The sequence below is a fragment of the Halichoeres trimaculatus genome, unplaced genomic scaffold, assembly GCF_033239565.1.
Source record: "Halichoeres trimaculatus isolate MK-OKI-2021-1 unplaced genomic scaffold, fHalTri1.1 fHalTri1_scaffold_15, whole genome shotgun sequence".
NCBI lineage: Eukaryota > Metazoa > Chordata > Actinopteri > Labriformes > Labridae > Halichoeres > Halichoeres trimaculatus.
In genome coordinates this window covers 33,615,329-33,628,377 of record NW_027437193.1, presented here as the reverse complement: position 1 = coordinate 33,628,377, position 13,049 = coordinate 33,615,329, and the positions used below count along the sequence as shown (strand labels likewise).

Sequence of the window (13,049 nt, the reverse complement as noted above, 5' to 3'; positions counted from 1 at the left end):
GACCCACACAGTCAGCCACACAGAGACCAGCAGCAGGAGCTCCTGTTTCTGTTGGTAACCAGCTTCCTGCTCCAGTGATAGACTGGTCCTAGTTACAGGTTCAGCTGCTTCATGGTTTATTTTCAAGTGTTTCCCAGTCAAGATGATGTCAGTTCCGTTTTAACCTCTGTTTTGATCTCCACCACCGTATAATCTGACCAATGTCCCTGCATATTCCCAAACCAGTCCATAATCTCTGCATCTATCAGTCCAGTCTATTACCTCTGTATCAATCAGACCAGTCTTTAATACCTGTATCTATCAGTAAAGTCTATAATCTCTTTGTCTATCAAGTCAATTATCTCTGTATCTACCAGACCAGTCTCTGATCTCTTTAACTATCAGTCCAGTGTGATATCTCTGTATCTATCAACCCAGTCTATAATAGGGCTGAACGATTTTAAGAAAAGACTGAATTGCTATTTTTCTGGCAGATATTGTGATTTCAATTCGATTCATGATTTTCTTCAAATCAAGCTTTGGGATATTCACATGTAGGGCTAAACGATTTTAGAAAAATATCTAATTTTTCTGGCAGATATTGCAGTTCATGATTTTTCAATCATCAATAGTGATAATAAATAATCTTTTTTCACCAACTTCTACTCCTAAACAGAGGCTTTGTGTTGTTGACCTGCTTACCAGCACTTTTAGCATATAGATTGTCTACAGATTTGTAAAACAGAATGTGTATAATACTTGACACAACAGATCCTGAGTCAGTCAGGAGCACTGCAAAAAATTGCTGCTTTGGCGATCTCAAAATTGCATTGTCTAAAATTGCGATTTCGATCTGAAAACGATAAATTGTTCAGCCCTAGTCTATAATCTCAGTATCAATTAGCCCAGTCTTTAATATCTGTATCTATCAGTCCAGTCTATAATCTTTGTGTCAATCAGACCAGCCTATAATCTCTGTATCTTTCAATCCGGTATATAATCTCTGTATATCCACCCAGTCTATGATCTCTGTATCTTTCAGCACAGTCTTTAATCTCTTTATCTATCAGTTCAGTGTGTAACCTCTCTATTAATCAACCTAGTCTATAATCTCTGTATCTATGAGAAAAGTCTATAATCTCTGTACCTTTTAGCCCAGTTTATGATCCCTGCATGTATCAACCCAGTCTATGATCTCTGTGTCTACTAGCCCAGTCTATGATCTCTGTGTCTATTCGCCCAGTCTATGATCTCTGTGTCTACTAGCCCAGTCTATGATCTCTGTGTCTACTAGCCCAGTCTATGATCTCTGTGTCTATTCGCCCAGTCTATGATATCTGTGTCTACTAGCCCAGTCTATGATCTCTGTGTCTACTAGCCCAGTCTATGATCTCTGTGTCTACTAGCCCAGTCTATGATCTCTGTGTCTATTAGCCCAGTCTATAATCTCTGTATCTATCAGAAAAGTCTATAATCTCTGTACCTTTTAGCCCAGTTTATGATCCCTGCATGTATCAACCCAGTCTATGATCTCTGTGTCTATTAGCCCAGTCTATGATCTCTGTGTCTATTCGCCCAGTCTATGATCTCTGTGTCTATTAGCCCAGTCTATGATCTCTGTGTCTATTAGCCCAGTCTATAATCTCTGTATCTATCAGAAAAGTCTATAATCTCTGTACCTTTTAGCACAGTTTATAATCCCTGCATGTATCAACCCAGTCTATGATCAATGTGTCTATTAGCCCAGTCTATGATCTCTGTAATTATCAGCACAGTCTATAATCTCTGTAATTATCAGCACAGTCTATAATCTCTGTAATTATCAGCACAGTCTATAATCTCTGTAATCATCAACAGTCTATAATCTCTGTAATCATCAGCACAGTCTATAATCTCTGTAATTATCAGCACAGTCTATAATCTCTGTAATCATCAGCACAGTCTATAATCTCTGTAATCATCAGCACAGTCTATAATCTCTGTAATCATCAGCACATTCTATAATCTCTGTAATCATCAGCACACTCTATAATCTCTGTAATCATCAGCACATTCTATAATCTCTGTAATCATCAGCACAGTCTATAATCTCTGTAATCATCAGCACAGTCTAATCTATGGGCCCATGGTGTAGGCGGTGGATGAGGTCTTTGATAAATGTACACGCTGCTGCCCAGCACCTGGGAATAGCATAAAGTTCGTCAGTGAGGCACAGTTTTAAAGAAAGTTAACTTCACTGACTGTCCATTCATTGACAGAAGGTTAAATCCTAGAAAAGTGAATCTACTTATTCTGCTCGACACCAACGACACATCCCCTTACCTCAGCACAGATGAACACTTCCACAGTTATGAAGTCCTGTGCTGCAGACTTATTACATGAAAACAACCAGGTCAAAAGAAAACAAAAAATTAAACTGACATTAAAAACAGACGTGAAGAGGATTTCTGTGAATCTGTGCTCGATTACTGTTCCTTGCAGACTTGGATGATGTGATGGTTGTGCCACTCTGATCTGAAATTGAATTTTAAAACTGAATTTGAATTTTGCATTTTTGAATTAGAGAAACAAAGAGAGTTTAATTTTTAAGTCCATAAAATACAATTTCAGAGCAAATAATTTCAAATCATAGTTTTCAAATTCAATATAATTCAAATCCAGTCTCTGGTGGCACAAATCTCAGCCCATATGGAAGTTACACAAAGAGTGGATGTTAAAATCAATCATAGCTCCTCTTACATATTTATACATCACACCTGAGCCCCCTCAGAAAAAAGCAGCATCCTGTCTAACAACTACCTGAACCACTCTTCAGAAAGAGAAAAACAGCATGGAGTGTAACGTTTGCTGAGCGGTGTGAGCTTTTCCAAATGCTATCTGTGTTTTCTTCATCATCAGGTTTGTCTGGAGCGATGGAATCTGCCCGCAGGCTGCTGAGTTAGAGCCTGAAAACTTCTCCTTATCTAAAAACGATGAGTTACAGGCTATCAGCAGATCAGCAGGAGGAGACAGTTTATATCTGAGCAGCTGTCAGTCATGGTGATGGACAGGACCCCCATCACCACTGAGGCCCTGTTAACATGACAACGTTTCATCAGAAAACACTAAAACGCGGCAAACTCAGTGGAAAAAAATCTTCGTTTACGCGGAAATGCTAAGAGACTAAAGATGCTGTAGTCAGCACGCCAGGCCTGTAGTTGGCGCTTTAACTGTCTTGTCAAGAAGCAACTTTTGGTAGACCTCCCCTGAAGTAGAGTTGAGCTGATCATCTGGTGTGTTGGTGAATGCTAAGAGTAGAAGTGGAGCAACAGATACTCATTTTGTTAAAGACAGTTAGATTCAGCAGATTGGGCATCAATCTGTTGGACTGTTGTATGCGCGAAGCAAGGCGTGACGCTGGTGTTTCCACTGAAAACGTCAGCTTGCTATTTACACGGCAACAGTGGCTGCAGCTTTTCAGAAAACCCCCTCTGGATGCTGTTTTCTAAAGTTTGCTTTTCAGTTCAGCTAAAACGCTGTTTCCGTGTGAATGAGCGTTGGAAACACAACAATACTTATGCGTTTCACCCTAAAAGCATTGTCGTAAAAATGGCCCCTGGGTGGGTCACAGAGTGTCACAGAAGGTCACAGAGGGTCAGGTATTGGTCATGATTGGAAAAATTAGGGACGTGTTAATTTCTGTTATGATCTCTGAGTCTCAGTCTGAGACTCTGCTGCTTTCTGTTGAGCACAGACAGGTTTGACACAGGTGTGACTGACAGCTCTGATCCTACAGTTTCATTTCATGCTCCATTAAAACAAGTGCCTGCTCCTCTTCATCCAAACCGCTTACACAAACTGTGATCCTGAGCCCCCATCCATCAGCTCCACTCCTCTCTCTCCATCCCCTCAGCACACCACCACAGCAGGGCTATAAACTCAGTTAGCTCTGCTTAATGACTCTCTGAATGGACTGTCTGTCTCACACACACACACACACACACACACACACACACACACACACACACACGCAGGCAGACACGCAGGCTTCAATAACGAGAAACATGAGGGTACATGGGAATCAGTGTGATTCTGCAGTTTAAAGAGGAGGACTGAAGTCATCAGAGACATCAACCTGTTAGCATGAAGCAGCATGCTAACAAGCCTCTGTATAACCACAGAGGACAGAAGCCAACAGGAGAGCCACAGCCAGGCAATGATAGAGAAAATTCCATGAAGAGAGATGAGCTGTGATTGGATGGGCAGAGCAGGCACCGCTGAGCTCAGGTGATAACTGGATCCAGCAGAGCGATTCAAAGGGAACTTTATTGACTCTGTGATCAGAGGAGCGACTTCACTCACTTCATGGAGTCGTTTCATTAGGGCTGCAACTAACTATTATTTTAGTAATAGATTACTCTGAGGGTTGTGTTCACGATTAAATTGAGAAATCAGGTGGGGGGGGGGGCATAATTGTTAAATTTGCAAAACCAAACGTGTTGTTATTTTGGTTCATGACTATTGTTTTCTCAAAGATATGTACAAAGACCAGATGCTCAATTTATTGTATAATTTAAGTATAAAAATTGATATGAATGTATTTTTAACTTCAAGAATCAACAGTTTGGGCAAAATTACAGAAAATTTATTATTATGTCATCAGATTAAGAACTTGGTGAGCCAAAAAGGCAAATAAATAAAATGTGTCCTCAATCTTCTCACCTGCAGGTTAAACAGTTCACCCCCTCTGCCCTACCACTATCTGTAGCAGCTAACGCTGATGCTAACATTGGTTTAGTGAACTCCTCGTGGTTTTCAAACGGGGTGACGATTCAATAAAAAGACCAAATGAGTCCAAAAAGACAAACCATGCATTTCACCACATATATATTGAGTGCATGTGGGATTTTGTAGCTCCTCACCTTGCTGCTGAGCTCCCGGCTCGTCATCGGTACGCCCAACATGTTTGTGTTTTAAGTGCTGGATCATTGCAGTTATGCTGCCCTGCCATGCGAGGTCATTTTTGCAAATGATGCAATTAACATGCTGTGTGTTTTGACCCAGCGTGAAATAATCCCAAACTATGCAAATAATCCGACAAAAAGGAAGAAGACAAACAAACTGGAGACAAACTAATACAGTAATGACGCAGCACAGTGCATCAAGTATGGAAAAACGTTGACGCTTTTACTAATCAACTTTTATCGATTTTATTGATCTGTCATTGCAGCCCTACATTTCATTATGAAATAAATCTTTAAAAATATTGTGATCCTAATTCATACGCGTACATTATTTCATTACTAAACACAGACGATTCTTCAGCATTTTATTTCACCGGCTGTACTGTAAACAAATTCACTCTAAACACAGCACAGCCGCTGCCACCCCATTCATCCAGTGGTGAAGCGTCTTTACTGCTGCAGCTGCTTGCTTTACTTGAATGACTTGGGAGCAACAACTATACATCATCTATTCTCCCCCAGCTAGCTTAGCTTAGCAGATACTGTTTCCAAAGAAGTCAGAATTTCTGCTTTAAGTTTGACTTAAGACGAACTATAACATCCAACATGTTAAATATCTCCTAATGTACCAAAAAAAAACAACAGAGAAAATTTAGCACTAGCTTGATGCTAACATATATGGAAACAGCATTGATATGCTAGCGGTTAGCATACATCTATAAAACTTTGTTTTTAAGGTAGAATTTAAGCTTTCATCACAGTTAGTCTTTTTAATAATAATGAAAACTCCAAATGTCCAAATATTACCAGGTAAATGTTTTCAGACAGGAAGAGAGAAGAGAAGTTACTGCAGGCCCATGGCTGACTTCACAACTTCAACTCAAAGCCGACACTAGATGGCCTAATGAGGTCAATAACAGAACAAAACAATACACTGATGTCTTGTGACATGCGATTTTTACTCATTTTTTATGTCCAGAGATATCTTGATAAGACTTTCATATTTTTTTCCCTATAAACTTAATAAAATGTTGACACGGAAAACCTGTAAAGATAATTTTCGTACACAGAAAACCCACAAGAGGAACTGATAATGGAATCTATAAAGAAGCACATTGATAAGCAGATTCAATAAGGGCATCGCATTCAATAAAATCTTATAAATACCCATCCTTATCAATGACCATTTGAATGTTCTTTATTGGTTACTTAAAGTTCATCAGTGAAATAAACATTTTGTGAAAGAATTGTGCCAGAGGATCGCCATCTTGATTCTAAGCAAAAAAAAGATTGTGATTCACAGAATTGTGCCACCCTAGTCTGTGGATTTTCCAAAAGTTGTTATTGAGTCAGGACGTTTTTCAGAAGGGCATGCAGCAGGACACTCAAGGATTGTACTGAATGGAGGATCTGTGTAGATATGGGAGATGACAGCAAAATCTTAAAACAACTCACTGAATTATCGATTACTCAGTGACTCATGCCAATCATTCAGCAACACGTGGCAAACACTCAGCTACTCATGGCAACCACTCTGCGACTCATGCCAATTGCTCAGAAACTCATGCCAATTGCTTAGAGACTCGCAGCAATTGGTCAGGGATGTATGCCAAGTGCTTAGCAATTTATGCTGATCCCCCTGCGACTCGCAGGAAACAATCACCAAATCTTGCCAATCACTCAGTGACTCATGCCAACCGCTTAGTGACTTATCCCAACTGCTGAGTTACTCATGCCAATCTCCTAATTGTTCAGCAGCTCATGCCATTTGCTCAGCGGCTTGTTCCAAACCCCCTGTGACTCCAGGCAAACACTCTCCAAATCTTGACAGTCACTCAGTGACTTATGCCAATTACTCAGTGGCTCATGCCAATTGCTTAGTGACTCATGCCAATCACTTAGTGACTCATCCCAACTGCACAACAATGTATGTCATTCGCCCCGCAACTTATGCCAAACCCCTGTGACTCCTGGCAAACACTCACCAAATCATGCCTATCAATCAGTGACTCATCCCAACCACTTAGGGTTTCACTCCAATTACTCAGCAACACATGCAACTTGCTTAGCAACTTGTGCCAAACCCCCTCCGGCTCCTGGCAAACACTCATCAAATCTTTTCAGTCACTCAGTCACTCAGTCACTCAGTCACTCAGTCACTCAGTCACTTAGTCACTCATGACGATTGCTCACTCTTGCCAATCACTCATTGATGATGACGTGTACGTATAAATACATTTATCAAACCAAACACAGAAGAAGTCCTGGGGAAGTCATCCTAGTTTAAACGGCTGTTAGGAAGTAGAATAGACACTGGACTAGACAGGTTGGTTACATTCCAAGTCTGTATTTAAAAAAGCCAGTTTCATGAAACATGGATATGACCTGGAATAATTTTGCCTGTGCATTCACAGGATTTTAACGGGGCCAGTGTTCTCCATTCAATAAACACATTTCTAGAATACAATAGAAATGCTGAAAGAACAGTAAATATTGCCTGGAATCAGGGTTTATACATCCCAGCATCCACCATTCCCTAGTCTGGATAAAGTCTTTGACATATGGAGTAGATCTGTGGAAAGTTGTAAGGCAGAGCTGGCCTAAGTTTGAAAGTAATACACATTTATAATTTCCACCTGAATTACATTTTTGACTGTGGGGAGACCTGTGATGAATCCTACATTATTCCAGTCAGAGTCATTTGGGTTAATTAACACTGATGTAGACTGTCTCTGTCTGCTGCTACTTAACTTCCTTAAATTAGACGTCCCTGTAACAGCCACACAGAACAAATGAGAGTGCAAACATGACTCACAGATCCTCTCCTGTCATCAATCTGTCACCAGGACATGTAATCAGTGCAATAAACCACACTGTACGCACAGCTCCGCACATGCAAACACTTTAAGCTGTTTGTGTTTCCAATGCCCCCCCCCCCACAATAAAACACGAACGAAAAAAAATTATTAGGAAAATATTAACAGTAACCAGGTTAACTTGCGGAGGAGCTGAACAGCTTCTTTCCCCGCTTTGAGACAAGATCTCAGGAGGCAGCTACACCACACCCTGTGGTCCAGAGCAGCTCCAGCCTCACACTGGAGGAGCACCACGTGAGGCGCACGCTGCAGGAGGTCAGCCCATGGAAGGCGGCTGGACCCGACGGTGTCCCTGGACGGGTGCTGAGGGACTGTGCTGACCAGCTGGCTGGAGTGTTCACCAGAATCTTCAGCCGGTCCCTGTCCCAATCCATCGTTCCACCGTGCCTGAAGTCCTCCACCATCGTCCCCCTGCCTAAGAAACAACACATCTCCAGCCTCAATGACTACCGGCCAGTAGCTCTCACTCCAGTGGTGATGACGTGCTTTGAGAAACTGTTACGGGGTCACATCACCTCACTCCTCCCCGAGAGTCTCGACCCCCACCAGTTTGCCTCCAGGTCAAACAGATCAACAGAGGACGCTGCAGCCACAGCTCTCACAACACCATCCTTCCTCTTAAACTGGTGGGTAAACTGGGAGACCTTGGACTTCCACACTCTATCTGTATGTGGATCTACAGCTTCCTGTCAGAGAGGGTGAGGGTAGGAGACCACACATCTGGGTTGGTCAGCCTCAGCATCGGCTCCCCCCTGGGCTGCGTGCTGAGCCCTCTGCTCTACACCCTCTACACATCGGACTGTACCTGTGCACACCCAGTAACACCATCATAAAGTTTGCTGATGATACCACAGTAGTGGGGCTCATCTCTGGGGGGATGAGTCTGCATACAGGGCTGAGGTGGAGCAGCTGACTGGGTGGTGCAGAGATAACAACCTGCTCCTCAACACAGCTAAGACCAAGGAGCTGATCATCGACTTTCGGAGGACTAAAACAGACATTCCACCCCAACACATCAACAGGGAATGTATGGAGAGGGTAGAGGACTTCCGCCTTCTGGGAGTCCACTTAGAGAGGGACCTGACCTGGACTGTGAAGACCTCTGAGCTACTGAAGAAGGCCCAGCAGAAACTGCACTGGGTGTTCAGGAAGAACAACATCCCCCAGAGACTGCTTGTGTGTTTCTACAGGAGCACCATCGAGAGCATCCTGGTGTACTGTCTGTGTGTGTGGTACAGCAGCTGCACAGTGGCTCAGAGGACGTCACTACAAAGGATCATCAACACAGCTAAAAACATCACAGACTGCCCTCTCCTCACACTGGAAGAACTGCATCATTCCCGCTGCCTCCAAAAGGCGGGAAAAATAACCCAGGACCCCTCTCACCCCGGACACCACGTTTAATCTGTTACCATCAGGCAGGAGGTACAGGTCAATCACTACAAGGACAAACCAGTTCAGAGACAGTTTCTACCCAACAGCAGTAAGGGTCCTGAACAAAGGCTGAAATCAGTACCTCATATGTCGTCATATAATTACATAACAGTTACCTCATGTCATTAATGTACCTGAACATGGCAGCTATTTTGCACTTTTAACTGTTTTGCACTGACTGAAGGGCTCTTGCAATTTCGTTGCACTGGTTGCAATGACAAACAAAGTTCTATTCTATTCTATTCTATTCTATTCTATTCTATTCTATTCTATTCTATTCTATTCCCTGCTGGTAGTTTGAACATTCAGGGTATTTTTAGGTGAACATAATGTTCGTCTTCATCTTAACGGATCATTCTTAAAACCAGATGGGAATCAGCTCAGGGCCTAAACTCTAACCAAGCCTGTGGTGCCCAGTGTTCTGACATGCTCTGCCACCTGTGGGACCTTACACATACAGGTGTGTGCCTTTCCACATCAGGTCCAATCAACTGAATTTACCACAGGTGGACTCACATAGAGCTCTAGGAATATCTCCAGAAGGATCAGAGGAAACAGGATGAACCTGAGCTCCGTTTGAGGCAAAGACTTCAAGTACTGCTGATCATGTGGTTTTTATTTTTAATACATTTGCAAAATTTAAAAATTAAAAGGAAAAGAAAAAACTTTTTTCACATTGTAATAATGGGATGTTGTGTGAGGAGTTTAGAAGGATTTTTTTCAGTTTTGGAATGAGTCTATAAGACCATGAGGAAAAAGAGCAGAGCTGTGAATCAGTTGACTGATTGTGCCTTGCAGCAGCAGATTGACCAACAGCCTCAAGGACTAGAGGACACTGAACAGACAGAGCCTGACACATAAGAACCACAAAAATAGCATTCTCCACCAAAAAACCTGAATATATAAAATTTGGAAGATGTGACAGAGACATACTTTGTCTGGCATCCATCAAACATCCCCGTGTTAATGAAGTATGGGCACACAATGGTGGTCTTCACGCCGTCTTTCCCCAAGGCCAGCATCTCCAGACCCACAGACTCTGCAAATCCAACAGCTGCAAACTTACTGGCACAATAATCTGTAAAAGAAAAGAACAGGAAAAAAATGATCACATGCGAAAAGAAGAGTACAGGGTCAAATTACAGTTAATGCATTTAATTTAATGCAGAAAATACTATCATTAAAAGATTAAACACATGACTCTGTAAGTTGAGGTTACTGCACCATTAAATCAGACATGATCCTGCAGTGGAGATCGCTGCATTGATAAAATAGAAGAATAGAATAGAACTTTTTCATTGTAACAAGTACTACAAAATTGAAGTCACAGCAGCAATCAAGAAAACAAAAGTAAGAAAGTGTATAGAAAGTGCAAAAAGGTACATAAGAAAATAGATGCTGACAGCTTGTCCATCATTGTCCAGTTCAGCCAGCCTCCACCTCCACAGAGTCCAGGACTGAGCTTCTTCAGCAGTCTGTTCAGTCTCTGTCTCCTGGATCCTGTCTGCTCACAGCAGGTGAAGTTCTTCCAATGTGGCGTTGGTGTCTGATGATAGCTCAGTTAGCCGTGTCTGTGAATAGCATGATGCTACACTGCCCTCTGGTATTCCCTCTGTTACTGGGTTTGCACAGCTGGCCTGTCCATCTCATTGGAGATATATCTTAAGAACCCGATAACCATGCATGGAAGGACAGGTCCATGTCGTCACTTCTCAGCTCACAACTGAGAACCAGCACGTCGTCCTCACCTCACATCAGGGCTTACAACAGTTAGCATTGACATGCTAGAGGATGCTAACAGCTGACTTCACATGTAAACAATGCAGCGGGGGTTACATGTAGGATCTCCAGACAAACACAGGAGAAAAAGTAGTAAAAATATCACTGAAGCCACAAAAAGTTTGGTGTCCATGACCAATAAATGAGCCATACACAGTAATGATCCACTCCAAATACAAAGATGACAAAAAAGAGACTAAAAAATAACAAGAAAAAAAGAGAAGTAGAAAGAGCTGCTGCAAAAGGCAGCTATAGCCAACAGGGCGGCACCTAGCAACGTATAAAATGATTTAGTTCAAACATTTGTTATTGAAGGCTTCAATTGATGTCTAAACCTTCAATGATTTTTAACATTTCACACAATGTCCTGAATTTTTTCAAGAGTTTAATTTCAGGTTTATGTAGGACTAAACTAGGTGTGTCTCTTTCATCAGTCAAATGTCTTCATTAGGGGTCTTCAATGAGGGTCCACAGCCCCCTCCTCCAGCCCTCAAACATCGCCTTCTGGTCAGGTGATAAAACTGTCAGCTGACCACCTGTCCTCAGTCACTTCACTCCAAACAGCCCAGACTGAGTGAGTGTCATAATCACAGCTGGATAGGGTGAGAGAGGATAGATCAGCTCTTCATAGAGCTCATATAACCTGATGGTCAGGGGATAAGACTGATAAAACTGGGATCTGTGTGACAAGAGAGGTGTGAGGTCAGCCAGGGGACACAGGGCTAACACAGGCCAAACACAGTACAAAAACAGGGCTAGCACTGGCCAGACACACGCCAAATACAGGCTAAACACAGGTCAAACACAAGGCTAACATGGGGCTAACACAAAGCCTACACGGGGCTAACACAAGGCTAACACAGGGCTAAAAAAGGCCAAATACAGGCCAAATACAAGAATAACAAAAGGCATACACATGGCTAACATGGGCCAAATACAGGCCAAACACAGGGCTAACACCGGCCAAAAACAGGGCTAACATAAGGCTTTCATAGGGCTAACACAGGCCAAATTCATAACACAAGGCTAACACAGGCCAAAAACAGGGCTAACACAGGCCTAATTCATAACACAGGGCTAACACAGGGCTAACACTTACACATAGGGCAGGGCTGACAATAAATTATGATATACTGTGGGCGGATATGCTGTCCCACAATTATTCACGATAAACGATCGTTAACATTACAATAAGGGATGCCACAATTAGAGACATGCAGCAAAACACACGAAATGCAAAATGTGCAGGAGAACTATTACCGTGAAGGGTGGCAACACATGTTCCACCACCTAGAGCTGAAACACACAGCCGAATACAGCCAGGCTATGGAGACACCTGAGGAGGAAGCCTGTTTGGAGGTGAGAGGCGAGGAAAACAAACAAGCATGCACACGGGCGATATACAAAGGCCGGCAAAACTATCAAATTCGTCTTATTTATCGTACGATAAATTAATTTGTTGACTATCGTACCAGGCTTACACACAGGGCTGATACAGGCCAAACATAGGGCTAACACAGGTTTGACAGTGAACCCTGAGTCCAAGTCCATCAGGTCCAAGGTCATCCAGACTATCTACCCAACATGTTTCATGATAAGGAGAGGGAGGTCCATGACAACACTGGACACAAGTCTTTATCTGCATACATGATAACGCATGTGTGTGTGTGTGTGTATGTGTGTCTTCATCTGGAGAACTGCAGCTTTTTATCAATAGTTTAACACGAACTTCAGTCTTTAGTGTTTATCTAAACACACACACACACACACACACACACACACACACACACACACACACACACACACACACACACACACACACACACACACACACACACACACACACACAGCCTGTCTATCAGTGAATGCTCTTTAGTTATATAACTTTACTCTATGTCTCATGAGTCAAACTCCTGCTGCAGAGTCAAACATCACTTTCTCAGTCTGCTGCAGTATTTCATCACAGCTGGAGAACAATCCACCAATCAGGGGAGGCCACACAGCTGCAGGAATCCACAACATACTGTAGAAAGAAAGA

At 42.5% G+C, this 13,049-nt stretch overlaps 1 protein-coding gene across 2 annotated transcripts in view; it reads right to left on the bottom strand.

The window, feature by feature from the left end:
* Positions 1 to 13,049, bottom strand: part of LOC141804862 (epidermal retinol dehydrogenase 2-like) — a 50,753-nt gene that overhangs the window by 25,920 nt on the left and 11,784 nt on the right. For both annotated transcript variants that reach the window (XM_074689509.1, XM_074689510.1), the window contains exon 5: positions 10,166 to 10,310. In XM_074689509.1, the coding sequence (XP_074545610.1) occupies positions 10,166 to 10,310 (145 nt within the window). The remainder of the gene's footprint in view (positions 1 to 10,165; positions 10,311 to 13,049) is intronic.